A 25,369-nucleotide genomic window follows, 5' to 3' on the forward strand; every position below is an offset into this window, starting at 1 on the left:
GTCGTGCGCGCTGGGACCACCAGATTAGGGTGGCCGCGGCCACGCGGTGTGGAGCGTTTGTATGGTCTGTGCAGAGAGGAGAGAACAGGGATAGACAGACACATAGTTGACAGGCTACAGAAGAGGCTACGCTAATGCAAAGGAGATTGGAATGACAAGTGGACAACACGTCTCGAATGTTCAGAAAGTTAAGCTTACGTAGCAAGAATCTTATTGACTAAAATGATTAAAATGATACAGTACTGTTGAAGTAGGCTAGCTGGCAGTGGCTGCGTTGTTGACTTTGTAGGCTAGCTGGCAGTGGCTGCGTTGTTGACACTACACTAATCAAGTCGTTCCGTTGAGTGTAATAGTTTCTACAGTGCTGCTATTCGGGGGCTAGCTGGCTAGCTAGCAGTGTTGATTACGTTACGTTGCGTTAAAAGAACGACAATAGCTGGCTAGCTAACCTAGAAAATCGCTCTAGACTACACAATTATCTTTGATACAAAGACGGCTATGTAGCTAGCTATGTAGCTAGCTACGATCAAACAAATCAAACCGTTGTACTGTAATGAAATAAATGTGATACTACCTGTGGAGCGAAGCGGAATGCGACCGGGTTGTTGAGTGCGGAAGTTCTATTCGGTAGACGTTGGCTAGCTGTTGGCTAGCTAGCAGTGTCTCCTACGTTAAGGACGACAAATAGCTGGCTAGCTAACCTCGGTAAATTAAGATAATCACTCTAAAACTACACACTCTAAACTACACAATTATCTTGGATACGAAGACAGCAAAGACAACTATGTAGCTAGCTAACACTACACTATTCGGGGGCTAGCTGGCTAGCTAGCAGTGTTGATTACGTTACGTTGCGTTAAAAGAACGACAATAGCTGGCTAGCTAACCTAGAAAATCGCTCTAGACTACACAATTATCTTTGATACAAAGACGGCTATGTAGCTAGCTATGTAGCTAGCTACGATCAAACAAATCAAACCGTTGTACTGTAATGAAATGAAATGAAAATGTGATACTACCTGTGGAGCGAAGCGGAATGCGACCGGGTTGTTGAGTGCGGAAGTTCTATTCGGTAGACGTTGGCTAGCTGTTGGCTAGCTAGCAGTGTCTCCTACGTTAAGGACGACAAATAGCTGGCTAGCTAACCTCGGTAAATTAAGATAATCACTCTAAAACTACACACTCTAAACTACACAATTATCTTGGATACGAAGACAGCAAAGACAACTATGTAGCTAGCTAACACTACACTAATCAAGTCGTTCAGTTGAGTGTAATAGTTTCTACAGTGCTGCTATTCGGTAGACGTTTGCTAGCTGGCTAGCTGCTGGGCAGATAGCAGTGTAGACTACGTTAGGACGACGGAATACGATAATTACGCAATTATCTTTGATACAAAGACGGCTATGTAGCTAGCTAAGAAGAAATTGCTAAGATTAGACAAATCAAACCGTTGTACTATAATGAAATGTAATGAAAAGTTATACTACCTGCGGACCAAAGTGCGAATGCGACCGCTCGCTCCAACCCGGAAGTACCGGAAGTAATCCATTTCGAATGCGACCGCTCGCTCCAACCCGGAAGTAATCCATGTCCTTAGTCTGCTTGTCTTCAGAATGTCTCTGGTGGTAAATTGGATACGTTGTAGTAACGCCGTTGTGTGGTAGACGGGATACTCTGTCCGTCCTTTCCTAGCCCACGTTTGCAGCTGCTATTGCTAACTCAACGGCTAGGAGGTATCACTTCTGTAGCGAATAAGAGTTCAAAGTTCATACCATTCGCAACCAAAGCTCACGCTGAGGTTGGCTTCGTTCTGTAGTTATTATCTGAATCCTTCTGACATCGGATCGTCATCCTAATGTACCCGGAACAGGAAGTTACATTGTCGTCAAGGCTTTATATAGGAAGGGAGAGGAGGGCGTGTTTCATAGTTTATAACCAATGTCTCTTCACGTGGGCGGGCCACTGAGTCGGGCCTAATTCACTCATGAAAACCCAATTCTCACATTTTTAGAAGCTAAAATCACATTTCATCCCCTCACAAATAATTTCATATTCAAACATTTGCACAACAATTCCATGTGAATCTGATAACTATAATGTGTAGACTTTCCACTGTACAGTTTGTCATCCTATCATTGATGCGAATGTCTCAGATGACAACCGAACTGACATCATATTCATTAAGTACCAATGCATATGTTCAACTGGTTGGATTACCAAAATATGGTTAATTTCCCCCCACCCTCTGATGTTCCCAGAATCTCTGTTAACCAAGGGATTTTCAATAGTCACATCAGTAGAGAGAGGAAAAAAGGGGGCAGAGGTATTTATGACTGTCATAAACCTACCCAGCGCCATGACACTTACATCTCGGTTTTGGATAGATAACTCTTCGTGTTTTAGTGTTTACCACTTCTGGGAAAATTGGAAGTCTATGGATTCTTCAATGACTTTGAGCTGATTTCTGACGTGCTGTTCCTCCCCACCCGTAGTGTATATCTGTATTGTTTTAGTGATTCCCCATCCTCAGGTCTCCTCTCCCTGTCTGCCTGTTAACCTACTGTCTCTCCTGCCCAGGCGTGTTATGGTATAGTGAAGGTACCAGATGGTAACTGGCTGTGCAGGACGTGTGTCCTGGGCATCGACCCCCAGTGCCAGCTGTGCCCCATCAAGGGAGGGGCGATGAAGGCTACGAGGGCGGGCACCAAGTGGGCACACGTCAGCTGTGCCCTGTGGATCCCTGAGGTAAAAAATCAACACCTTTTTATGCATTCATCTGTCTGTCAGAATGTGGTGTTAAACAGTAAAGCTGACTGACGGTCCTGTATATCTCTAGCTGACTGACGGTCCTGTGTATCTCTAGCTGACTGACGGTACGGTCCGGTGTATCTCTAGCTGACTGACGGTACGGTCCGGTGTATCTCTAGCTGACTGACGGTACGGTCCTGTGTATCTCTAGCTGACTGACGGTACGGTCCTGTGTATCTCTAGCTGACTGACGGTCCGGTCCTGTGTATCTCTAGCTGACTGACGGTACGGTGTATCTCTAGCTGACTGACGGTACGGTCCGGTGTATCTCTAGCTGACTGACGGTACGGTCCGGTGTATCTCTAGCTGACTGACGGTACGGTCCGGTGTATCTCTAGCTGACTGACGGTACGGTCCTGTGTATCTCTAGCTGACTGACGGTCCTGTGTATCTCTAGCTGACTGACGGTCCTGTGTATCTCTAGCTGACTGACGGTACGGTGTATCTCTAGCTGACTGACGGTACGGTGTATCTCTAGCTGACTGACGGTACGGTCCGTGATCTCTAGCTGACTGACGGACGGTCCTGTGTATCTCTAGCTGACTGACGGTACGGTCCTGTGTATCTCTAGCTGACTGACGGTACGGTCCTGTGTATCTCTAGCTGACTGACGGTCCGGTCCTGTGTATCTCTAGCTGACTGACGGTACGGTGTATCTCTAGCTGACTGACGGTACGGTGTATCTCTAGCTGACTGACGGTACGGTGTATCTCTAGCTGACTGACGGTACGGTCCTGTGTATCTCTAGCTGACTGACGGTACGGTGTATCTCTAGCTGACTGACGGTACGGTGTATCTCTAGCTGACTGACGGTACGGTCCTGTGTATCTCTAGCTGACTGACGGTCCTGTGTATCTCTAGCTGACTGACGGTACGGTCCTGTGTATCTCTAGCTGACTGACGGTACGGTCCTGTGTATCTCTAGCTGACTGACGGTACGGTCCTGTGTATCTCTAGCTGACTGACGGTCCGGTCCTGTGTATCTCTAGCTGACTGACGGTACGGTCCTGTGTATCTCTAGCTGACTGACGGTCCGGTCCTGTGTATCTCTAGCTGACTGACGGTACGGTCCGGTGTATCTCTAGCTGACTGACGGTACGGTCCTGTGTATCTCTAGCTGACTGACGGTACGGTCCTGTGTATCTCTAGCTGACTGACGGTACGGTCCTGTGTATCTCTAGCTGACTGACGGTACGGTCCTGTGTATCTCTAGCTGACTGACGGTACGGTCCTGTGTATCTCTAGCTGACTGACGGTCCTGTGTATCTCTAGCTGACTGACGGTACGGTGTATCTCTAGCTGACTGACGGTACGGTGTATCTCTAGCTGACTGACGGTACGGTGTATCTCTAGGTGACTGACGGTACGGTCCTGTGTATCTCTAGCTGACTGACGGTCCTGTGTATCTCTAGCTGACTGACGGTACGGTGTATCTCTAGCTGACTGACGGTACGGTGTATCTCTAGCTGACTGACGGTACGGTCCTGTGTATCTCTAGCTGACTGACGGTCCTGTGTATCTCTAGCTGACTGACGGTACGGTCCTGTGTATCTCTAGCTGACTGACGGTACGGTCCTGTGTATCTCTAGCTGACTGACGGTCCGGTCCTGTGTATCTCTAGGTGACTGACGGTACGGTCCGGTGTATCTCTAGCTGACTGACGGTACGGTCCTGTGTATCTCTAGCTGACTGACGGTACGGTCCTGTGTATCTCTAGCTGACTGACGGTACGGTCCTGTGTATCTCTAGCTGACTGACGGTACGGTCCTGTGTATCTCTAGCTGACTGACGGTCCTGTGTATCTCTAGCTGACTGACGGTACGGTGTATCTCTAGCTGACTGACGGTACGGTGTATCTCTAGCTGACTGACGGTACGGTGTATCTCTAGGTGACTGACGGTACGGTCCTGTGTATCTCTAGCTGACTGACGGTCCTGTGTATCTCTAGCTGACTGACGGTACGGTGTATCTCTAGCTGACTGACGGTACGGTGTATCTCTAGCTGACTGACGGTACGGTCCTGTGTATCTCTAGCTGACTGACGGTCCTGTGTATCTCTAGCTGACTGACGGTACGGTCCTGTGTATCTCTAGCTGACTGACGGTACGGTCCTGTGTATCTCTAGCTGACTGACGGTCCGGTCCTGTGTATCTCTAGGTGACTGACGGTACGGTCCTGTGTATCTCTAGCTGACTGACGGTACGGTCCTGTGTATCTCTAGGTGACTGACGGTACGGTCCTGTGTATCTCTAGCTGACTGACGGTACGGTCCTGTGTATCTCTAGCTGACTGACGGTCCTGTGTATCTCTAGCTGACTGACGGTACGGTGTATCTCTAGCTGACTGACGGTACGGTGTATCTCTAGCTGACTGACGGTACGGTCCTGTGTATCTCTAGCTGACTGACGGTCCTGTGTATCTCTAGCTGACTGACGGTACGGTCCTGTGTATCTCTAGCTGACTGACGGTACGGTCCTGTGTATCTCTAGCTGACTGACGGTCCGGTCCTGTGTATCTCTAGCTGACTGACGGTACGGTGTATCTCTAGCTGACTGACGGTACGGTCCTGTGTATCTCTAGCTGACTGACGCTACGGTCCTGTATATCTCTAGGTGAGCATAGCGTGTCCAGAGAGGATGGAGCCCATCACCAAGGTGTCTCACATCCCCCCCTCCCGCTGGTCTCTCATCTGCAGCCTCTGTAAACTGAAGACTGGAGCCTGCATACAGGTGAGCATGGTGATTGGACTGTGGGTTTCTGAACAAATTTAGGTGACTAGATATCACAAGTCTCTTGGTTTGTTGTTCACATTCGTAGTGTCTTAGTTTGTAGTATAGTGTGGTTTATCTTTTGTATTGGCTTGTGAAGTGTGTATTAACTCAGGGGTTCTCAAACGTTTAGAGACCCCTTCTGTGATAGTAAATGAATCAGGGACCCCCCTCATAATGAGAACACAACTGCAGTGAGATAGAATTAACATCAGGAGTGTCAGTATGACTGTGCATGGCCGTCCGAACCAAGGCTCGGGCCCTGGGAAGGAACGTTTGATAGACCCGTCTCCTCGCGTCAGAGAGGACATTTAGCCTTTTTCAAGCACGTTTCCTGCAATTCTACACATTTTGCCATGAGGCAGAGAGACCTTTGCAGTTTAAAGCTTAAATTACAGTGCATTTATGTTTTTTGGAGGGGGGGGGTGTAATACGAGAAGTATTGAGTTGAACAATGTATAATTGGTGGGGTGGATATCAATATCTGCGTGAGCCTCCCAGGCCCATGTTGCTCTGGAGTAAGAACAGACATTATAGTTGAATAATGACATTGTATCACAACCTCTAACCGGTTACCTCGGCCAAAATGAGTTTCATTTGTTAGTAATATTCATTTTTTTTTTATTACATGTAAAAAATAAAAATAAAAAGTTTAATTTTGAAATCTGGACCTCCTGCAGTACCTCCGCGGACCTTACTTTGACAACCCCTGAGTTAACGAACCCATACCATGTCCTCCCTCCCTCTCAGTGCTCAGTGAAGAACTGCACCATCCCGTTCCATGTGACGTGTGCCTTCGAGCACAGCCTTGAGATGAAGACCATCCTGGATGAAGGAGACGAGGTGAAGTTCAGGTCCTACTGCCTGAAGCACAGCAAGCCCAAGAACCAGGCCTCCTCCGACCCACCAGCCCCCGGCCTCAGCCCCTGTCAGCCAGCCCACAGCAAGCAGCCCAAGGCAGGGGAGCCAGGCTCCGGTCTCAGTCCGGCCCGGCCCAAACCCCCCGTAGACCCAGAGAGGGGGGGCCTGAGGGCCCAGAGGTTACTAGAACTGGAGGAGGAGTTTTCCACTCTGATTCACCCGGAGGAGCTGGCCCTGAACCTGGGCCTCCCTCCCAGCCTGCTGGACTTCATCTACCAGTACTGGAAACTGAAGAGGAAGAGCAACTTCAACCGTGCTCTGCTGCCCCCTGGTGAGGAGGAGGAGAACCTGCTGCTGTTGCCTCATGAAGACAGCATCCACACACGAATGAGGATGTTCATGCACCTCCGACAGGACTTAGAGAGGGTTAGTGTTACTTATATTCTATTTAATATAGATATACACTGATTATACAAAGCATAAAGAACACCTGCTCTTTCCATGACATAGACTGACCAGGTGAATCCAGGTGAAAGCTGTGATCCCTTAATGATGTCACCTGTTTAAATCCACTTCAATCAGTGTAGATGAAGGGGAGGAGACGGGTTAAAGAAGGATTTATAAACCTTGAGACAATTGAGACATGGATTGTGTACACTACCGTTCTAAAGTTTGGGGTCACTTAGAAATGTCCTTGTTTTTGAAAGAAAAGCAAATTGTTTGTCCATTTAAATAACATCAAATTGATCAGAAATACAGTGTAGACATTGTTAATGTTGTAAATGACTATTGTAACTGGAAACGGCTGATTTTTTTAATGGAATATCTACATAGGTGTACAGAGGCCCATTATCAGCAACCATCACTCCTGTGTTCCAATGGCACGTTGTGTTAGCTAATCCAAGTTAATCATTATAAAAAGGCTAATTGATCATTAGAAAACCCTTTTGCAATTGTGTTAGCACAGCTGAAAACTGTTGTTCTGATTTAAAGAAGCAATAAAACTGGCCTTCTTTAGACTAGTTGAGTATCTGGAGCATCAGCATTTGTGGGTTCGATTACAGACTCAAAATGGCCAGAAACAAAGAACTTTCTCCTGAAACTCGTCAGTCTATTCTTGTTCTGAGAAATTAAGGCTATTCCATGCGAGAAATTGCCAAGAACCTGAAATCTCGTACAATGCTGTGTACTACTCCCTTCACAGAACAGCGCAAACTGGCTCTAACCAGAATAGAAAGAGGAGTGGGAGGCCCCGGTGCACAACTGAGCAAGAGGACAAGTACATTAGTGTCTAGTTTGAGAAACAGATGCCTCACAAGTCCTCAACTGACAGCTTCGTTAAATAGTACCCGCAAAACACCAGTCTCAACGTTAACAGTGAACAGTGACTCTGGGATACTGGCTTCTAGGCAGAGTTCCTCTGTCCAGTGTATCTGTTCTTTTGCACATCTTAATCTTTAATTTTTGAATTTCTGAGATATGGCTTTTTCTTTGCAACTCTGCCTAGAAGGCCAGCATCCCTGAGTCGCCTCTTCACTGTTGAGGCTGATGTTTCTGTCTGTAATAAAGCCCTTTTGTGATGGAAAAACTAATTCTGATTGGCTGGGCCTGGGCCTGGCTCCCCAGTGGGTGGGCCTATGCCTTCCCAGGCCCACCCATGGCTGCGCCCCCCCTACCCAGTCATGTGAGATCCATAGATCAGAGCCTTATTTCAGTTGACTGATATCCACATACAGGGCATTCTAAAGTATTCAGACCCCTTCCCCCTTTTCCACATTTTGTTACGTTACAGACTTTATTCAATTTCTTTTTTTTTTTTTATCCTCATCCATCTACACTCAATACCCCATAATGACAACGCGAAAACAGGTTTTTAGAAATTTGTGTACATTTTTTTTTTTTTTAAACAGAAACGATATTTAAATAAGTATTCAGACCCTTTGCTATGAGACTCAAAATTGAGCTCAGGTGCATCCTGTTTCCATTAATCATCCTTGAGATGTTTCTACAACTTGATTGGACTCCACCTGTGGTAAATTCACTTGATTGGACATGATTTGGAAAGTCACAAACCTGTCTATATAAGGTCCTACAGTTGACAGTGAATGTCAGAGCAAAAACCAAGCCATGAGGTGGAAGGAATTGTCTGTAGAGCTCCGAGACAGGGTTGTGTCGAGGCACAGATCTGGGTAAGGGTACCAAAACATTTCTGCAGCATTGAAGGTTCCCAAGAACACAGTGACCTCCATTCTTAAATAGACGTTTGGAAGCACCAAGACTCTCTTCTGGCCAAACTGAGAAATTGGGGGAGAAGAGCCTTGGTCAGGGAGGTGAGCTAGAACCCCAACATACTCTCTGACAGAGCTCTAGAGTTCCTCTGTGGAGATGAGAGAACCTTCCAGAAGGACAACCATCTCTAGTTGTCTCAACTAATCAGGCCTCTATGGTAGACTGGTCAGACGGAAGCCACTGTTCAGTAAAAGGCACGACAGCCAACTTGGAGTTTGCCAAAAGGGACCTAAAGGACTCTGACCATGAGAAACAAGATTCTCTGGTTTGAAACCAAGATTGAACTATTTGGCCTGAATGCCAAGTGTCACGTCTGGAGGAAACCTGGCACCTTCCCTACTGTGAAACGTGGTGGTGGCAGCATCATGCTGTGGGGATGTTTTTCAGCGGCAGGGACTGGGAGACTAGTCAGGATCGAGGGAAAGATGAACGGAGCAAAGTACAGAGAGATCCTTGATGAAAACCTGCTCCAGAGCGCTCAGGACCTCAGACTGGGGCGAAGGTTCACCTTCCAACAGGGCAACGACCCTAAGCACACAGCCAAGACAACGCAGGAGTAACTTCGGGGCAAGTCTCTGAATATCCTTGAGTTGCCCAGTCAGAGCCCAGACTTGAACCCTATCGAACATCTCTGGTGAGACCTGAAAATCACTGTGCAGCAACACTCCCCATCCTACCTGACAGAGCTCGAGAGGATCTTCCCAAATACAGGTGTGCCAAGCTTGTAGCGTCATAACCAAGAAGACCTGTTTTTGAAGACTCGGGTCTGTAATCGCTGCCAAAGGTCCTTAAAAAAAGTAGTGAGTAAAGGGTCTGAAAAAACAAAAACAAGGGGAAAACATTGTGTTTAATCGATTTTAGAATAAGGCTGTTATGTAACAAAATGTGTAAAAAGAAAAGGGGTCTGAATACTTTCCCAATGCACTGTATGAACTGTACGATTGTTGCATGTTTCTCTTTTTGTTCAGTCTAGTTCTCTGAGCTCTGTCATATCATGATCTGAGTTGGGTGCTTATATGAGATGGCAGGTAGCCAGGGGTTGCCAGTTCTAACCCAGGGTCTTACAGGACGAATCTGCCACCTTGTTGTCCCTGGGTTATGGACCCATACACATCATAACCATCCCTTCAGAATGTAATAAGTTAAGCAAGGGATGAGAGTGGGCTACCTGCCGCCGTAACGGGGAGGGAGGGTTACAGTAGGGAGGGGGGTTGTCAGTGGGGGGGAGGGTGACAGAGGCTCAGGTCTCTGGAATGGTTAGGGGTCAGGCCTGGGGGCCGAAGAGTTTAGGGGTCAGGCTTGGGGGGTCCAAAGAGTTTAGGGGTCAGGCTTGGGGGCCAAAGAGGTTAGGGGTCAGGCCTGGGGGCCAAAGAGGTTAGGGGTCAGGCTTGGGGGCCAAAGAGGTTAGAGGTCAGGCTTGGGGGCCAAAGAGGTTAGGGGTCAGGCCTGGGGGCCAAAGAGGTTAGGGGTCAGGCCTGGGGGCCAAAGAGGTTAGGGGTCAGGCCTGGGGGCCAAAGAGGTTAGGGGTCAGGCTTGGGGGCCAAAGAGGTTAGGGGTCAGGCTTGGGGGCCAAAGAGGTTAGGGGTCAGGCCTGGGGGCCAAAGAGGTTAGGGGTCAGGCTTGGGGGGTCCAAAGAGGTTAGGGGTCAGGCCTGGGGGCCAAAGAGGTTAGGGGTCAGGCTTGGGGGGTCCAAAGAGGTTAGGGGTCAGGCCTGGGGGCCAAAGAGGTTAGGGGTCAGGCTTGGGGGGTCCAAAGAGGTTAGGGGTCAGGCCTGGGGGCCAAAGAGGTTAGGGGTCAGGCTTGGGGGGTCCAAAGAGGTTAGGGGTCAGGCCTGGGGGCCAAAGAGGTTAGGGGTCAGGCTTGGGGGGTCCAAAGAGGTTAGGGGTCAGGCCTGGGGGCCAAAGAGGTTAGGGTATATAAAAGTGCTTCAAAAAGCGGGAATATTGGGGGTGGGGAATGAGTGCAAATCAGAAGAGCTCAAATCTCTTGAGGGGAGAAAACGATATTCGCTCAAATTTAAGCTAAAATATGCGTATGAAGAATTGTTTCCATCACAAGTTTTACTAAATCCACACAAGTAGTCAAATGTAAAAAATTATTCTACAAGGATCCAACCCTCCAAAAAAAATATTCATGACAAGTAAAATAGATTGGTAGCTTGACCTCTAAATCAATTCATATATCCCAGGGGAGATGGAAACTATAGAACAGCCACCAGATGGAGACAAATTGCTGGGTGGCTTAGGGTGAGTGTTTGTTAGCTCACCTGACGGGCGTGTTGTGTCCCCTACAGGTGAGGAACCTGTGTTACATGGTGAGTCGGAGGGAGAAGCTGAAACTGTCTCAGAGCAAAGCCCAGGAGCAGATCTTCAACCTCCACGTCAAACTGCTCAGCCAGGAGATCTCCGACGGTAAGATTTGTGTGTGGCCGTATCCGAATACCCGTACTTGCATTCTAAATAATAGGCATTTTGGATATGTGAAAAAATAACGTTTTATAGTATGTGAAATTGGTATGCTTTAAATGCCAGGATTTCATACTCATTTATGCATTTAGAAATTATATTTTTTTAACTAGGCAAGTCAGTTAAGAACAAATTCTAATTTACAATGACGGCCTACCCCGGTCAAACCTGGACGACGCTGGGCCAATTGAGAGCCACCCTATGGGACACCCAATCACGGCCGGATGTGATACAGCCTGGATTCGAACCAGGGACTGTAGGGACGCCTCTTTCACTGATATGCAGTGCCTTTAGACCACTGCGCCACTCGGGAGCGATATCCCTATAGGGTTAGTTAGGGACCATCAGTAAATTTAAAGTACATGGGACAATATTATAAAATGTCAACAGCTCCAAATTTCAATGACTTAACCTCAAACCAACTATAAATTGTAAAATATCATATTAACGAGACAACTAAAAGATGTGCAACATGAAAATATCTTCCCATTGTGTAATTTATTGACGGCCCCTAACTAGCCCCAGAGCTAGGCTACTCAAAGCGACTCTTGTATGGCGTCAGTCATGGCCACTGCATTTCTTAATGACCAAGCCACAAAACGAGGCCAAATCAGAAGTTCAGCCCCCCTTTAAACGTTTCTATGGGAGGAGATGGGGACTAACCCATCATTCTGATTGGCCCTCATGGTGGTGTGGGAGGAGATGGGGACTAACCCATCATTCTGATTGGCCCTCATGGTGGTGTGGGAGGAGATGGGGACTAACCCATCATTCTGATTGGCCCTCATGGTGGTGTGGGAGGAGATGGGGACTAACCCATACTTCTGATTGGCCCTCATGGTGGTGTGGGAGGAGATGGGGACTAACCCATACTTCTGATTGGCCCTCATGGTGGTGTGGGAGGAGATAGGGACTAACCCATCATTCTGATTGGCCCTCATGGTGGTGTGGGAGGAGAAGGGGACTAACCCATCATTCTGATTGGCCCTCATGGTGGTGTGGGAGGAGATGGGGACTAACCCATACTTCTGATTGGCCCTCATGGTGGTGTGGGAGGAGATGGGGACTAACCCATACTTCTGATTGGCCCTCATGGTGTTTGTCTCCCCAGGTCTGCCGGTGGACAGCATGTTGTTCCGGCCGCCTCCCAGAATCACCCTGAAGCTGAAGATGCCCAAAGTGTCGCTGGGTAACGGGAAGACCGGCTCCAAGTCAGGCAACGGCCCCCTCTGTCCAGATAACAGCGGGAATGTTCACCAACGCAGTGGGGGAGGGAAAGGGCTAGGGAAGGGAGGGGGTAAGGGGGGAGGGAAGCCTCAGCTCCATGGGCGAGGCAGGAGAGAGGAGCGCTCCAATGGCAGTCTGCTGTCTGCTTCAGGTCAGTCACGTAGGGAGGAGACTAATGCCACTGGGCCAACACTGACTAACCGTGCGGCCAGGGGCTCGGCCCAGACCGGCAAGCCTCTGATGGCTAAACCGTTGGCGCTCCACGCCGCCCTACATGCCCACCCTTCCAATGGAAACGGAAAACTGGACCAAGAGCGGACAGGGCCCGTTCCTAGATCCAACGGCGTGGCCCAGAAGGACAGCTCTTGTCAGACCCCCAGCGAACAGGAAACCAGCGAGGGTTCAGGGGTCAAGGCCAGCCAATCAGTCAGCTTCAGTGATTCCACCATGGAGCACTTCAGCCGGTCGTTCAAGGAGGCGACGGTCAGCTTGGTGCGGACCACGGAGGACCTGCGGGGGGACAAGGTGTCCCAGGGGGGTGAAGGCCCCAGATCAGCCCAGGACCGACCCTGGGCCAAACCAGCTCCCAGAATCCCCCAGGGACTCTGTGGTACCAGATCACCACCCTACCAGGAGACGGACGGATACTGTCCTGACCTGGAACTCAGTGACTCAGAGCCAGAGGCTAAAGGTCAGAGGTCGAGGCAGGGTAGGGTAAAGCAGAGTCTGGGGGGGTCCAGTAGGACCTCAGTACAGAGGTGACAGCCATGACCTTTGCCCCCGGCTCTGTCAGAGCGAGCAGCTCTCTGGTCACGGGGCAGAGCCTCTACAATGGCTGGGCCGTCTAACTATTGTACACAGGGACCCTGGGACAGGAGCACAGGACTGATGCATGACAGGCGTCCTGACCTAGATCATCACCTCAGTGGGACTCTAAGCCACATGTCTTTAATGGATTTTTGTTCTCCCTCCATGCTCGGTGTGAACGGAACGCCCTCGGACTGTCTTCTGATTAAACTACGTGTCTTTTTATCTTCTCTGCTCTGGCTAGAAATGATTAGAGCCTGAATGATGGGGGTTTGTTTTACAGCGGAGAAATTCAAGTGTCATTTTTCCACTCTGAAGTCTCGTAAATTGCCATCCAAAATACCAATTGTCCAATAAATATGCTTCAAATGTCGATTTTTCATCCTATCGGTCGCTCTCTACTCAGCATCCCTATCTAGGTTAACATCTACATAATAGGTGAATCTACTCACACTCCCTCTCCATTTCTTGCGATCTCTTGAGCTGCTACCTGTCCTTTCACATCATTTCAGATGAGGAAACTGTCGTTGAACAGCCAGTTCTTCCCTTCGTCTCTATTTCCAGAGTTGGACAGAGGGAGTGTCTCTTTAAGAGAATCATTCACCATGTTTTTGATATGTATGGAATTCACTGACTGTGTATTGGTATGATTTTGTATCCTTTTTACTAGGGAATAAATAGTATATTTAATCAAACTGGAAATTTGGTGACATTTTTTACCCCTGGAACAGAAGAGCAGCAGGGTTATGGAACCTGGTGCTCTGGTGTCTGACTGGTGGGGGTGTCTGACTGGTAGGGGTGTCTGACTGGTGAGGGGTGTCTGACTGGTGAGGGGTGTCTGACTGGTAGGGGTGTCTGACTGGTGAGGGATGGTTTGACTGGTGGGGGTGGGGGATGGTCTGACTGGTGAGGGATGGTCTGACTGGTGGGGGTGTCTGACTGGTGAGGGATGGTTTGACTGGTGAGGGATGGTCTGACTGGTGGGGGTGGGGGATGGTCTGACTGGTGAGGGGTGTCTGACTGGTGAGGGGTGTCTGACTGGTGAGGGGTGTCTGACTGGTGAGGGGTGTCTGACTGGTGAGGGGTGTCTGACTGGTAGGGGTGTCTGACTGGTAGGGGTGTCTGACTGGTGAGGGATGGTCTGACTGGTGAGGGATGGTCTGACTGGTGAGGGATGGTCTGACTGGTGAGGGATGGTCTGACTGGTGGGGGATGGTCTGACTGATGGGGGTGTCTGACTGGTGAGGGATGGTTTGACTGGTGAGGGATGGTCTGACTGGTGGGGGTGGGGGATGGTCTGACTGGTGAGGGTGGGGGATGGTCTGACTGGTGAGGGGTGTCTGACTGGTGAGGGGTGTCTGACTGGTGAGGGATGGTTTGACTGGTGGGGGTGGGGGATGGTCTGACTGGTGAGGGGTGTCTGACTGGTAGGGGTGTCTGACTGGTGAGGGATGGTCTGACTGGTGAGGGATGGTCTGACTGGTGAGGGATGGTCTGACTGGTGAGGGATGGTCTGACTGGTGAGGGATGGTCTGACTGGTGAGGGGTGTCTGACTGGTAGGGGTGTCTGACTGGTAGGGGTGTCTGACTGGTGAGGGGTGTCTGACTGGTGAGGGGTGTCTGACTGGTGAGGGGGATGGTCTGACTGGTAGGGGTGTCTGACTGGTGAGGGGTGTCTGACTGGTGAGGGGTGTCTGACTGGTAGGGGTGTCTGACTGGTAGGGGTGTCTGACTGGTGAGGGGTGTCTGACTGGTGAGGGGTGTCTGACTGGTGAGGGGTGTCTGACTGGTGAGGGGTGTCTGACTGGTGGGGGTGTCTGACTGGTGGGGGATGGTTTGACTGGTGGGGGATGGTTTGACTGGTGGGGGATGGTTTGACTGGTGGGGGATGGTTTGACTGGTGGGGGATGGTTTGACTGGTGGGGGATGGTTTGACTGGTGGGGGATGGTTTGACTGGTGGGGGATGGTTTGACTGGTGGGGGATGGTCTGACTGGTGGGGGATGGTCTGACTGGTGGGGGACGGTCTGACTGGTGGGGGACGGTCTGACTGGTGGGGGACGGTCTGACTGGTGGGGGACGGTCTGACTGGTGGGGGACGGTCTGACTGGTGAGGGATGGTCTGACTGGTGGGGGTGGGGGATGGTCTGACTGGTGAGGGGTGTCTGACTGGTAGGGGTGTCTGACTGGTGAGGGATGGTTTGACTGGTGGGGATGGACTGGTGGGGGTGAGGGATGGTCTGACTGGTGGGGGTGAGGGATGGTCTGACTGGTGGGGGTGGGGGATGGTCTGACTGGTGAGGGGTGTCTGACTGGTGAGGGGTGTCTGACTGGTAGGGGTGTCTGACTGGTGAGGGATGGTTTGACTGGTGGGGTTGGGGGATGGTCTGACTGGTGAGGGGTGTCTGACTGGTAGGGGTGTCTGACTGGTAGGGGTGTCTGACTGGTGAGGGATGGTTTGACTGGTGGGGGATGGTCTGACTGGTGAGGGTGGGGGATGGTCTGACTGGTGAGGGGTGTCTGACTGGTGAGGGGTGTCTGACTGGTGAGGGATGGTTTGACTGGTGGGGGTGGGGGATGGTCTGACTGGTGAGGGGTGTCTGACTGGTGAGGGGTGTCTGACTGGTAGGGGTGTCTGACTGGTAGGGGTGTCTGACTGGTGAGGGGTGTCTGACTGGTGAGGGGTGTCTGACTGGTAGGGGTGTCTGACTGGTGAGGGGGATGGTCTGACTGGTAGGGGTGTCTGACTGGTAGGGGTGTCTGACTGGTGAGGGGTGTCTGACTGGTGAGGGGTGTCTGACTGGTGAGGGGTGTCTGACTGGTGAGGGGTGTCTGACTGGTAGGGGTGTCTGACTGGTGAGGGGTGTCTGACTGGTGAGGGGTGTCTGACTGGTGAGGGGTGTCTGACTGGTGAGGGGTGTCTGACTGGTGGGGGGTGTCTGACTGGTGGGGGATGGTTTGACTGGTGGGGGATGGTTTGACTGGTGGGGGATGGTTTGACTGGTGGGGGATGGTCTGACTGGTGGGGGATGGTCTGACTGGTGGGGGACGGTCTGACTGGTGGGGGACGGTTTGACTGGTGAGGGATGGTCTGACTGGTGGGGGTGGGGGATGGTCTGACTGGTGAGGGGTGTCTGACTGGTAGGGGTGTCTGACTGGTGAGGGATGGTTTGACTGGTGGGGATGGACTGGTGGGGGTGGGGGATGGTCTGACTGGTGAGGGATGGTTTGACTGGTGGGGTTGGGGGATGGTCTGACTGGTGAGGGGTGTCTGACTGGTAGGGGTGTCTGACTGGTAGGGGTGTCTGACTGGTGAGGGATGGTTTGACTGGTAGGGGATGGTGTGACTGGTGAGGGGTGTCTGACTGGTAGGGGTGTCTGACTGGTAAGGGATGGTCTGACTGGTGAGGGATGGTCTGACTGGTGAGGGGTGTCTGACTGGTAGGGCTGTCTGACTGGTAGGGGTGTCTGACTGGTGAGGGGTGTCTGACTGGTAGGGGTGTCTGACTGGTAGGGGTGTCTGACTGGTAGGGGTGTCTGACTGGTGAGGGGTGTCTGACTGGTGAGGGGTGTCTGACTGGTAGGGGTGTCTGACTGGTAGGGGTGTCTGACTGGTGAGGGGTGGTCTGAGGGGTGGTCTGACTGGTGGGGGATGGTCTGACTGGTGGGGGACGGTCTGACTGGTGGGGGACGGTCTGACTGGTGGGGGACGGTCTGACTGGTGGGGGACGGTCTGACTGGTGGGGGACGGTCTGACTGGTGGGGGACGGTCTGACTGGTGGGGGTTGGTCTGACTGGGGGGGTGGAGTCCACTATCTGATAGATAATAATCTATCCTATTTGTTATTCTGATGAGTTTCAGATCACTGATGTCTGTTTTCAGTAATATTAAAATAGCCTGTTCTGCTGCACCCCTGTGGAACAATTCAAACATGAGATGAAATGCGTCCCAATTTAGCCCAACTAAATATACGGTACTTCACATGGTTTTCAGATTGTAAAGGACTGTACAAGACTGATCTCTACTGTCTGTCCTTCCGGGAGTACTGCCAGGTGGTCCTGACCTGGTGTTCATCTCATATAGAGAGAAATAACCAGTCACAGCCCAGTCGTCCTCCTTCCTACTGGCCTCCACTATAACCAGTCACAGCCCAGTCCTCCTCCTTCCTACTGGCCTCCACTATAACCAGTCACAGCCCAGTCCTCCTCCTTCCTACTGGCCTCCACTATAACCAGTCACAGCCCAGTCCTCCTCCTTCCTACTGGCCTCCACTATAACCAGTCACAGCCCAGTCCTCCTTCCTACTGGAGGTATTTGGACAAAGACGTACTTTGAATAAAGTTAGGAATTGTCATGCGAGTCAGGATTTTTGGGTTTCAGTTTAGCTATCAATCACCAAATCGATTTATAAAGCCCTTTTTACATCAGCAGATTTCCCAGCAGCTAATCTTTCCCTATCTTAATTGTTACCAAATATCGAAACGGAGATTCACTGAAAATGTATCTAGACGAATCCCCCAGGCTTGTCTGAAAGCAGCGCTATGGCGCTGTCCCAATCAAGGTGCTGGAATTATCACCTAGGTGACCACACACTACTACTGCTCTAAATTAGTATAACGGTTGGATATGACTTTGAGAGTTTCAGTTTAAGCAAGAATTTGAGACATGCCTTCATTTGCATTAGCCTACTTTATTCCAATATGTTCATCCTTCAGTTGATCAGAACTAAGGTGAGTTTTTCTCTCTGCGCTTTTTCTATGACCGATAGCTGTTTCCTCGTCTCCTCACTCCTCTGCTGCTGGGACCAATGGCTGTTTCCTCGTCTCCTCACTCCGCTGCTGCTGGGACCAATGGCTGTTTCCTCGTCTCCTCACTCCGCTGCTGCTGGGACCAATGGCTGTTTCCTCGTCTCCTCACTCCTCTGCTGCTGGGACCAATGGCTGTTTCCTCGTCTCCTCACTCCTCTGCTGCTGGGACCAATGACTGTTTCCTCGTCTCCTCACTCCTCTGCTGCTGGGACCAATGGTTGTTTCCTCGTCTCCTCACTCCGCTGCTGCTGGGACCAATGGTTGTTTCCTCGTCTCCTCACTCCGCTGCTGCTCGCCACCGCCGCGTTGTTCTCAATCTCTTTTTTTCAGTTCGGGGTCATTTCATGTCGGACCAGGGCTTCAGGTCACCGGGCTTCAGGTCACCGGGCTTCAGGTCACCGGGCTTCAGGTCACCGGGCTTCAGGTCACCGGGCTGGTTTCGTACCGAGATCTAATTTTCATTTCTGATGAGAACTCTAAACTGCACTCGGGTCTTGTGTGCAGTCAAGCAGTGCCAATTATGCATGTGCTTTGAATTTATGGCAACTTTGTGTGAAGTACATACGATAGGCTAAAGGTTTCCATGCAACAGCCTGTTTGGATAACGTTGTCATGACGTGGCCCTCTTTGGATATAGCAAGCACCAACTTTCTCTCTCACCACTTCTCTCTTCCCCCTACACCCAGGCTCTGAAATCTCAGGTCGTAAATTCCTGGAGGAGACTCTCCCTCATGCAGTATAGAGAGCGTTCACAGTAGAACAAAGGAACGTCTTCTACATCACAGAACTTGAGAACTGAACAATGTTCATGTTTTAGAGAATGTGGAAACGGTCGGTGGAGAATCCAGCTACGACCGGTCCATTTTGTCTAATGTTTGTGACCTCATGAGAGACATTTATACAGGAGCCTCCATTCTGAGGCTTGCATCTAATTATTGTATAAAATGAATGAGTAAAGATGAAACTATTTGTGAAATTGTGTAATGTGATTTTAAACCGTTAATGTGAGAATTGTATTTCTGTTAAAAGTTTCACTAAGTCATTGGCCCGCCCCCATGAGCACAGACATTGATCTGGCATCATTGGACAGCCTTTTCTGCTGTCCGAATACAAACCCTGCCTGGAGAAGCCCACTTCAGACCAAGCGTACCTCGATTACCGAGAGGACTAAGGTTTGAGTAGAGACCATGTATTCCTCGGTTGTTGAATTACTAACCAAACCACGTGGAGCATTGGCTACACTGGTGGAAATGGTTCAACTCTGAGACTATCGATACCGACAGAACAAGAGCAAATCTTCGATACTAATTACTAGTCTGCAGCTAGAATTTATGTTGACTGAATGCGAAGACCGACAACCGCCGAAACATCTATTCTATAAGAACATTTCTGAATGGGACTCTGAAGTGTCCATTCTAACCCCGAAAGACTCCAGGGACGCAAAGAGAAGTTCAGATGAACTTTCCAACAGAAAGACGGACGGTTCCAACAGTGTAAACTAGACCAGGTCGGTGTAAACTAGACCACCAGGTCGGTGTAAACTAGACCACCAGGTCGGTGTAAACTATAACGTGTGGTGGTAATGAAATATTCATTGCATACTGTAGTGTTTAATTAGACCCACTATGCTGTTGTCACTCTGTTGTTGACCTAGTCCTGTTGTCACTCTGCTGTTGACATAGTCCTGTTGTTACTCTGCTGTTGACCTAGACCTATTTGACTGATTTCACTGATACAGGCTTGTCTTGTGTGACACAGTCATAAGTCAGATGAGAGCTGTTTAAGAGCTGTTTGGGTGCGACCGCAGTATGTGAAATCCTGTTTTCACAATCGACAGGAACTTAGATATGTGGAAACATGCAGAAAGGAACAGACAATGGTGGCAACGTCTGCTACCTTAATATGAACAAATCAAACTTTATTAGTCACATGCGCTGAATACAACAAGTGTAGACCTTACTGTGAAATGCTTACTTACAAGCCCTGAACCAACAGTGCAGTTCAAGAAGAGTTAAGAAACTTTTTACTTATGTTATTTGGTAAATATTAACACAATAACGGTGCTATATATATATATATATATTCCACAGTTTAGCAGATGGTTCCACTGTTTAGCAGATGGTTGGAAACAGGGACGGAACATGTAAAAGCTGATTTAGCTGGTCATATATATATGGGTACCGAGTCAGTGTATGGCGGTATAGGTTAGAGGTAAGTTGTACATGTAGGTAGGGGTGACCAGCTAAATCAGCTTTTACATGTTCCGTCCCTGTTTCCAACCATCTGCTAATAGGTTGTACTTTTCTGTAAGTGGAGAGAGACAACTCTGTTCGTTGGGCTTTCCTAACGATGCACCGATTCAGTGCTTGTTATCGAGTGCTTCATTTTTGCAAATCTTATAATAAAGTTGTTTTGAAGAATAGTCTCTGTCCTTTTGGTTGAATTACCACCACACATGTCCTGTCCTGAATTACCGCCACACATGTCCTGTCCTGAATTACCGCCACACATGTCCTGTCCTGAATTACCGCCACACATGTCCTGTCCTGAATTACCGCCACACATGTCCTGTCCTGAACTACCGCCACACATGTCCTGTCCTGAATTACCGCCACACATGTCCTGTCCTGAACTACCGCCACACATGTCCTGTCCTGAATTACCGCCACACATGTCCTGTCCTGAATTACCGCCACACATGTCCTGTCCTGAATTACCGCCACACATGTCAACAGAAACCAGACCATCAAAAAGGAGGACCAAGGTACTCTTAATATAATTAATTAAAATGCCTTTATTTGTATGGTATGTTCAATGGAAACAAAGTTTACAACCTCTGACTCGTTTCGGCTGCATGGCCTTCGTCAGGGAGTACAAAGATATGATAATACAATGTCCTCTTTTGAACAGCTTTTTCCAATCAGCCCTGATTTGAAGAGGGAGTGGTTACAGAATTCTTTGGACAACACCTAGTAAGCAATACTATACACATTAAATACTGTAGATATGGGTTTTACACCTAGTAAGCAATACTATACACATTAAATACTGTAGATATGTCATCAAAAACTCATCTCAAAGCTAGAAGCATCAGAATCACTAGAAAGGAAGTTCTAACCTTGAATATGACAGGGCAAAGAGCTAAGACTAGGAGAGACATCTATTCCATAGTAGAGGCCGACCTCCATTCCATAGTAGAGGCAGACCTCCATTCCATAGTAGAGGCAGACCTCCATTCCATAGTAGAGGCAGACCTCCATTCCATAGTAGAGGCAGACCTCCATTCCATAGTAGAGGCAGACCTCCATTCCATAGTAGAGGCAGACCTCCATTCCATAGTAGAGGCAGACCTCCATTCCATAGTAGAGGCAGACCTCCATTCCATAGTAGAGGCAGACCTCCATTCCATAGTAGAGGCCGACCTCCATTCCATAGTAGAGGTCGACCTCCATTCCATAGTAGAGGTCGACCTCCATTCCATAGTAGAGGTCGACCTCCATTCCATAGTAGAGGTCGACCTCCATTCCATAGTAGAGGTCGACCTCCATTCCATAGTAGAGGTCGACCTCCATTCCATAGTAGAGGCAGACCTCCATTCCATAGTAGAGGCCGACCTCCATTCCATAGTAGAGGTCGACCTCCATTCCATAGTAGAGGTCGACCTCCATTCCCATAGTAGAGGTCGACCTCCATTCCATAGTAGAGGTCGACCTCCATTCCATAGTAGAGGCCGACCTCCATTCCATAGTAGAGGCCGACCTCCATTCCATAGTAGAGGTCGACCGATTATGATTTTTCAACACCGATACCGATTATTGGAGGACCCAAAAAAAGCTGATACCGATTAATCGGCCGATTTTAAAAATATATATAAATAAATAAATCGAAATTAACAATAATAATAATTTGATTTATTTTTTATTTGTAATAATGACAATTACAACAATACTGAATGAACACTTATTTTAACTTAATATAATACATAAATAAAATCAATTTAGCCTAGAATAAATAATGAAACATGTTCAATTTGGTTTAAATAATGCAAAAACAAAGTGTTGGAGAAAGTAAAAGTGCAATATGTGCCATGTAAAAAAGCTCATGTTTAAGTTCCTTGCTCAGAACATATGAAAGCTGGTGGTTCCTTTTAACACGAGTCTTCAATATTCCCAGGTAAGAAGTTTTAGGTTGTAGTAGTTGTATAATTCCTAGGACTATTTCTCTCTATACCATTTGTATTTCATATACCTTTTGACTATTGGATGTTCTAATAGGCACTTTAGTATTGCCAGTGTAACAGTATAGCTTCCATCCCTCTTCTCGCCGCTACCTGGGCTCGAACCAGGAACTCATCGACAACAGCCACCCTCGAAGCAGCGTTATCCATCGCTCCACAAAAGCCGCAGCCCTTGCAGAGCAAGGGGAACAACTACTCCAAGTCTCAGAGCGAGTGACGTTTGAAACGCTATTAGCGCGCACCCCGCTAACTAGCTAGCCATTTCACATCGGTTACACCAGCCTAATCTCGGGAGTTGATAGGCTTGAAGTCATAAACAGCGCTGTGCTTGCGAAGAGCTGCTGGCAAAACGCAGGAAAGTGCTGTTTGAATGAATGCTTACGAGCATGCTGGTGCCTACCATCGCTCAGTCAGACTGCTCTATCAAATCCTAGACTTAATTATAACATAATAACACACAGAAATATGAGCCTTAGGTCATTAATATGGTCAAATCCGGAAACTATCATCTCGAAAACAAGACGTTTATTCCTTCAGTAAAATATGGAACCGTTCCGTATTTTATCTAACAGGTGGCATCCATAAGTCTAAATATTCTTGTTACATTGTACAACCTTCAATGTTATGTCATAATTACGTAAAATTCCGGCAAATTAGTTCGCAACGAGCCAGGCGGCCCAAACTGTTGCATATACCCTGACTCTGCGTGCAATGAACGCAAGAGAAGTGACACAATTTCCCTAGTCTAATATTGCCTGCTAACATGAATTTCTTTTAACTAAATATGCAGGTTTAAAAATATATACTTCTGTGTATTGATTTTAAGAAAGGCATTGGTGTTTATGGTTAGGTATATTTGTGCAACGATTTTGCTTTTTTCGCATATGCGCTTTTGTTAAATCATCACCTGTTTGACGAAGTTGGCTGTTTTTGTTAGGAATATATAGTGTTCGCAACGAGCCAGGCGGCCCAAACTGCTGCATATACCCTGACTCTTTTGCACAAAACGCAAGAGAAGTTACACAATTTCCCTAGTTAAAAGAAATTCATGTTAGCAGGCAATATTAACTAAATATGCAGGTTTAAAAATATATACTTGTGTATTGATTTTAAAGAAAGGCGTTGATGTTTATGGTTAGGTACACATTGGTTCAACGACAGTGCTTTTTTTTGTGAATGTGCTTGTTAAATCACCACCTGTTTGTCGAAATAGGCTGTGATTCAATGATAAATTATAAGGCTCCGCATCAATTATATGCAACGCAGGACAAGCTAGATAAACTAGTAATATCATCAACCATGTGTAGTTAACTAGTGATTATGTTAAGATTGATTGTTTCTTTTATAAGATACGTTTAATGCTAGCTAGCACCTTACCTTGGCTCCTTGCTGCACTCGCATAACAGCTGTTCAGTCTGCCACGCAGTCTCCTCGTGAAGTGCAATGTAATCGGCCATGATCGGTGTCCAAAAATGCAGATTACCGATTGTGTATGGAAAACTTGAAATCGGCCCTAATTAATCGGCCATTCCGATTAATCGGTCGACCTCTATTCCATAGTACACTTGAACACAGCAAACAAGGACAAAGGTCTAAACATAGCTGAGGGCAATAGAGAAAAATGTCCACTAGATGACAGCAAAGGGACCTCTCCTACAGTAAAGGAGAGAGATCCATATCTCCATTTAAACCAGGGTATTTAGTGGCCTGTAGTTTGTAAATCCATATCTCCATTTAAACCAGGGTATTTAGTGGCCTGTAGTTTGTAAATCCATATCTCCATTTAAACCAGGGTACTTAGTGGCCTGTAGTTTGTAAATCCATATCTCCATTTAAACCAGGGTATTTAGTGGCCTGTAGTTTGTAAATCCATATCTCCATTTAAACCAGGGTACTTAGTGGCCTGTAGTTTGTAAATCCATATCTCCATTTAAACCAGGGTATTTAGTGGCCTGTAGTTTGTAAATCCATATCTCCATTTAAACCAGGGTATTTAGTGGCCTGTAGTTTGTAAATCCATATCTCCATTTAAACCAGGGTACTTAGTGGCCTGTAGTTTGTAAATCCATATCTCCATTTAAACCAGGGTATTTAGTGGCCTGTAGTTTGTAAATCCATATCTCCATTTAAACCAGGGTATTTAGTGGCCTGTAGTTTGTAAATCCATATCTTCATTTAAACCAGGGTACTTAGTGGCCTGTAGTTTGTAAATCCATATCTCCATTTAAACCAGGGTTCTTAGTGGCCTGTAGTTTGTAAATCCATATCTCCATTTAAACCAGGGTACTTAGTGGCCTGTAGTTTGTAAATCCATATCTCCATTTAAACCAGGGTACTTAGTGGCCTGTAGTTTGTAAATCCATATCTTCATTTAAACCAGGGTACTTAGTGGCCTGTAGTTTGTAAATCCATATCTCCATTTAAACCAGGGTACTTAGTGGCCTGTAGTTTGTAAATCCATATCTCCATTTAAACCAGGGTATTTAGTGGCCTGTAGTTTGTAAATCCATATCTTCATTTAAACCAGGGTACTTAGTGGCCTGTAGTTTGTAAATCCATATCTCCATTTAAACCAGGGTATTTAGTGGCCTGTAGTTTGTAAATCCATATCTTCATTTAAACCAGGGTACTTAGTGGCCTGTAGTTTGTAAATCCATATCTCCATTTAAACCAGGGTACTTAGTGGCCTGTAGTTTGTAAATCCATATCTTCATTTAAACCAGGGTACTTAGTGGCCTGTAGTTTGTAAATCCCAAAACGTTCCCTTTGGTTTAGCTGTTTAAGACGGCCCCCTTTTCTAATTGAGTCTGGAACATAGTCCATATCATCTAGACCAAGTCCATATCAACTGTAGCAAGTTAACTATACCAAGTCGATATAAACTATACCATGTAAATTCTAAACTATACCAAGTCAATATCAATTAGAAAGTGTGTCTGGGAGGAGGGGTGGGAGAGAGACAGAGTGTCTGGTACAAGGTAGCATGTCTGGTCAACAGGTCAGGGTTCAAAAGCCGCAGGCAGAACAGCAGAAACTGTATCAGTAGCACGACCAGGTGGACTGGGGACGGGGACGGGGACAGCCAGGAGTCATCAG

General features: G+C 48.0%; 1 protein-coding gene across 5 annotated transcripts in view; it reads left to right on the plus strand.

The window, feature by feature from the left end:
• The window catches only part of LOC139539364 (protein Jade-3-like), a 48,202-nt gene extending 34,279 nt beyond the window's left edge, over positions 1-13,923 (plus strand). For all 5 annotated transcript variants that reach the window (XM_071342176.1, XM_071342175.1, XM_071342177.1 and 2 more), the window contains 5 exons: positions 2,581-2,748; positions 5,424-5,540; positions 6,330-6,866; positions 11,023-11,140; positions 12,306-13,923. In XM_071342176.1, coding sequence (XP_071198277.1) covers positions 2,581-2,748; positions 5,424-5,540; positions 6,330-6,866; positions 11,023-11,140; positions 12,306-13,183 — 1,818 coding nt within the window. In that variant the 3' untranslated portion in view covers positions 13,184-13,923. The remainder of the gene's footprint in view (positions 1-2,580; positions 2,749-5,423; positions 5,541-6,329; positions 6,867-11,022; positions 11,141-12,305) is intronic.
• Positions 13,924-25,369: the final 11,446 nt, after the last annotated feature.

This window comes from Salvelinus alpinus, chromosome 15, assembly GCF_045679555.1.
Source record: "Salvelinus alpinus chromosome 15, SLU_Salpinus.1, whole genome shotgun sequence".
Taxonomy (NCBI): Eukaryota; Metazoa; Chordata; class Actinopteri; order Salmoniformes; family Salmonidae; genus Salvelinus; species Salvelinus alpinus.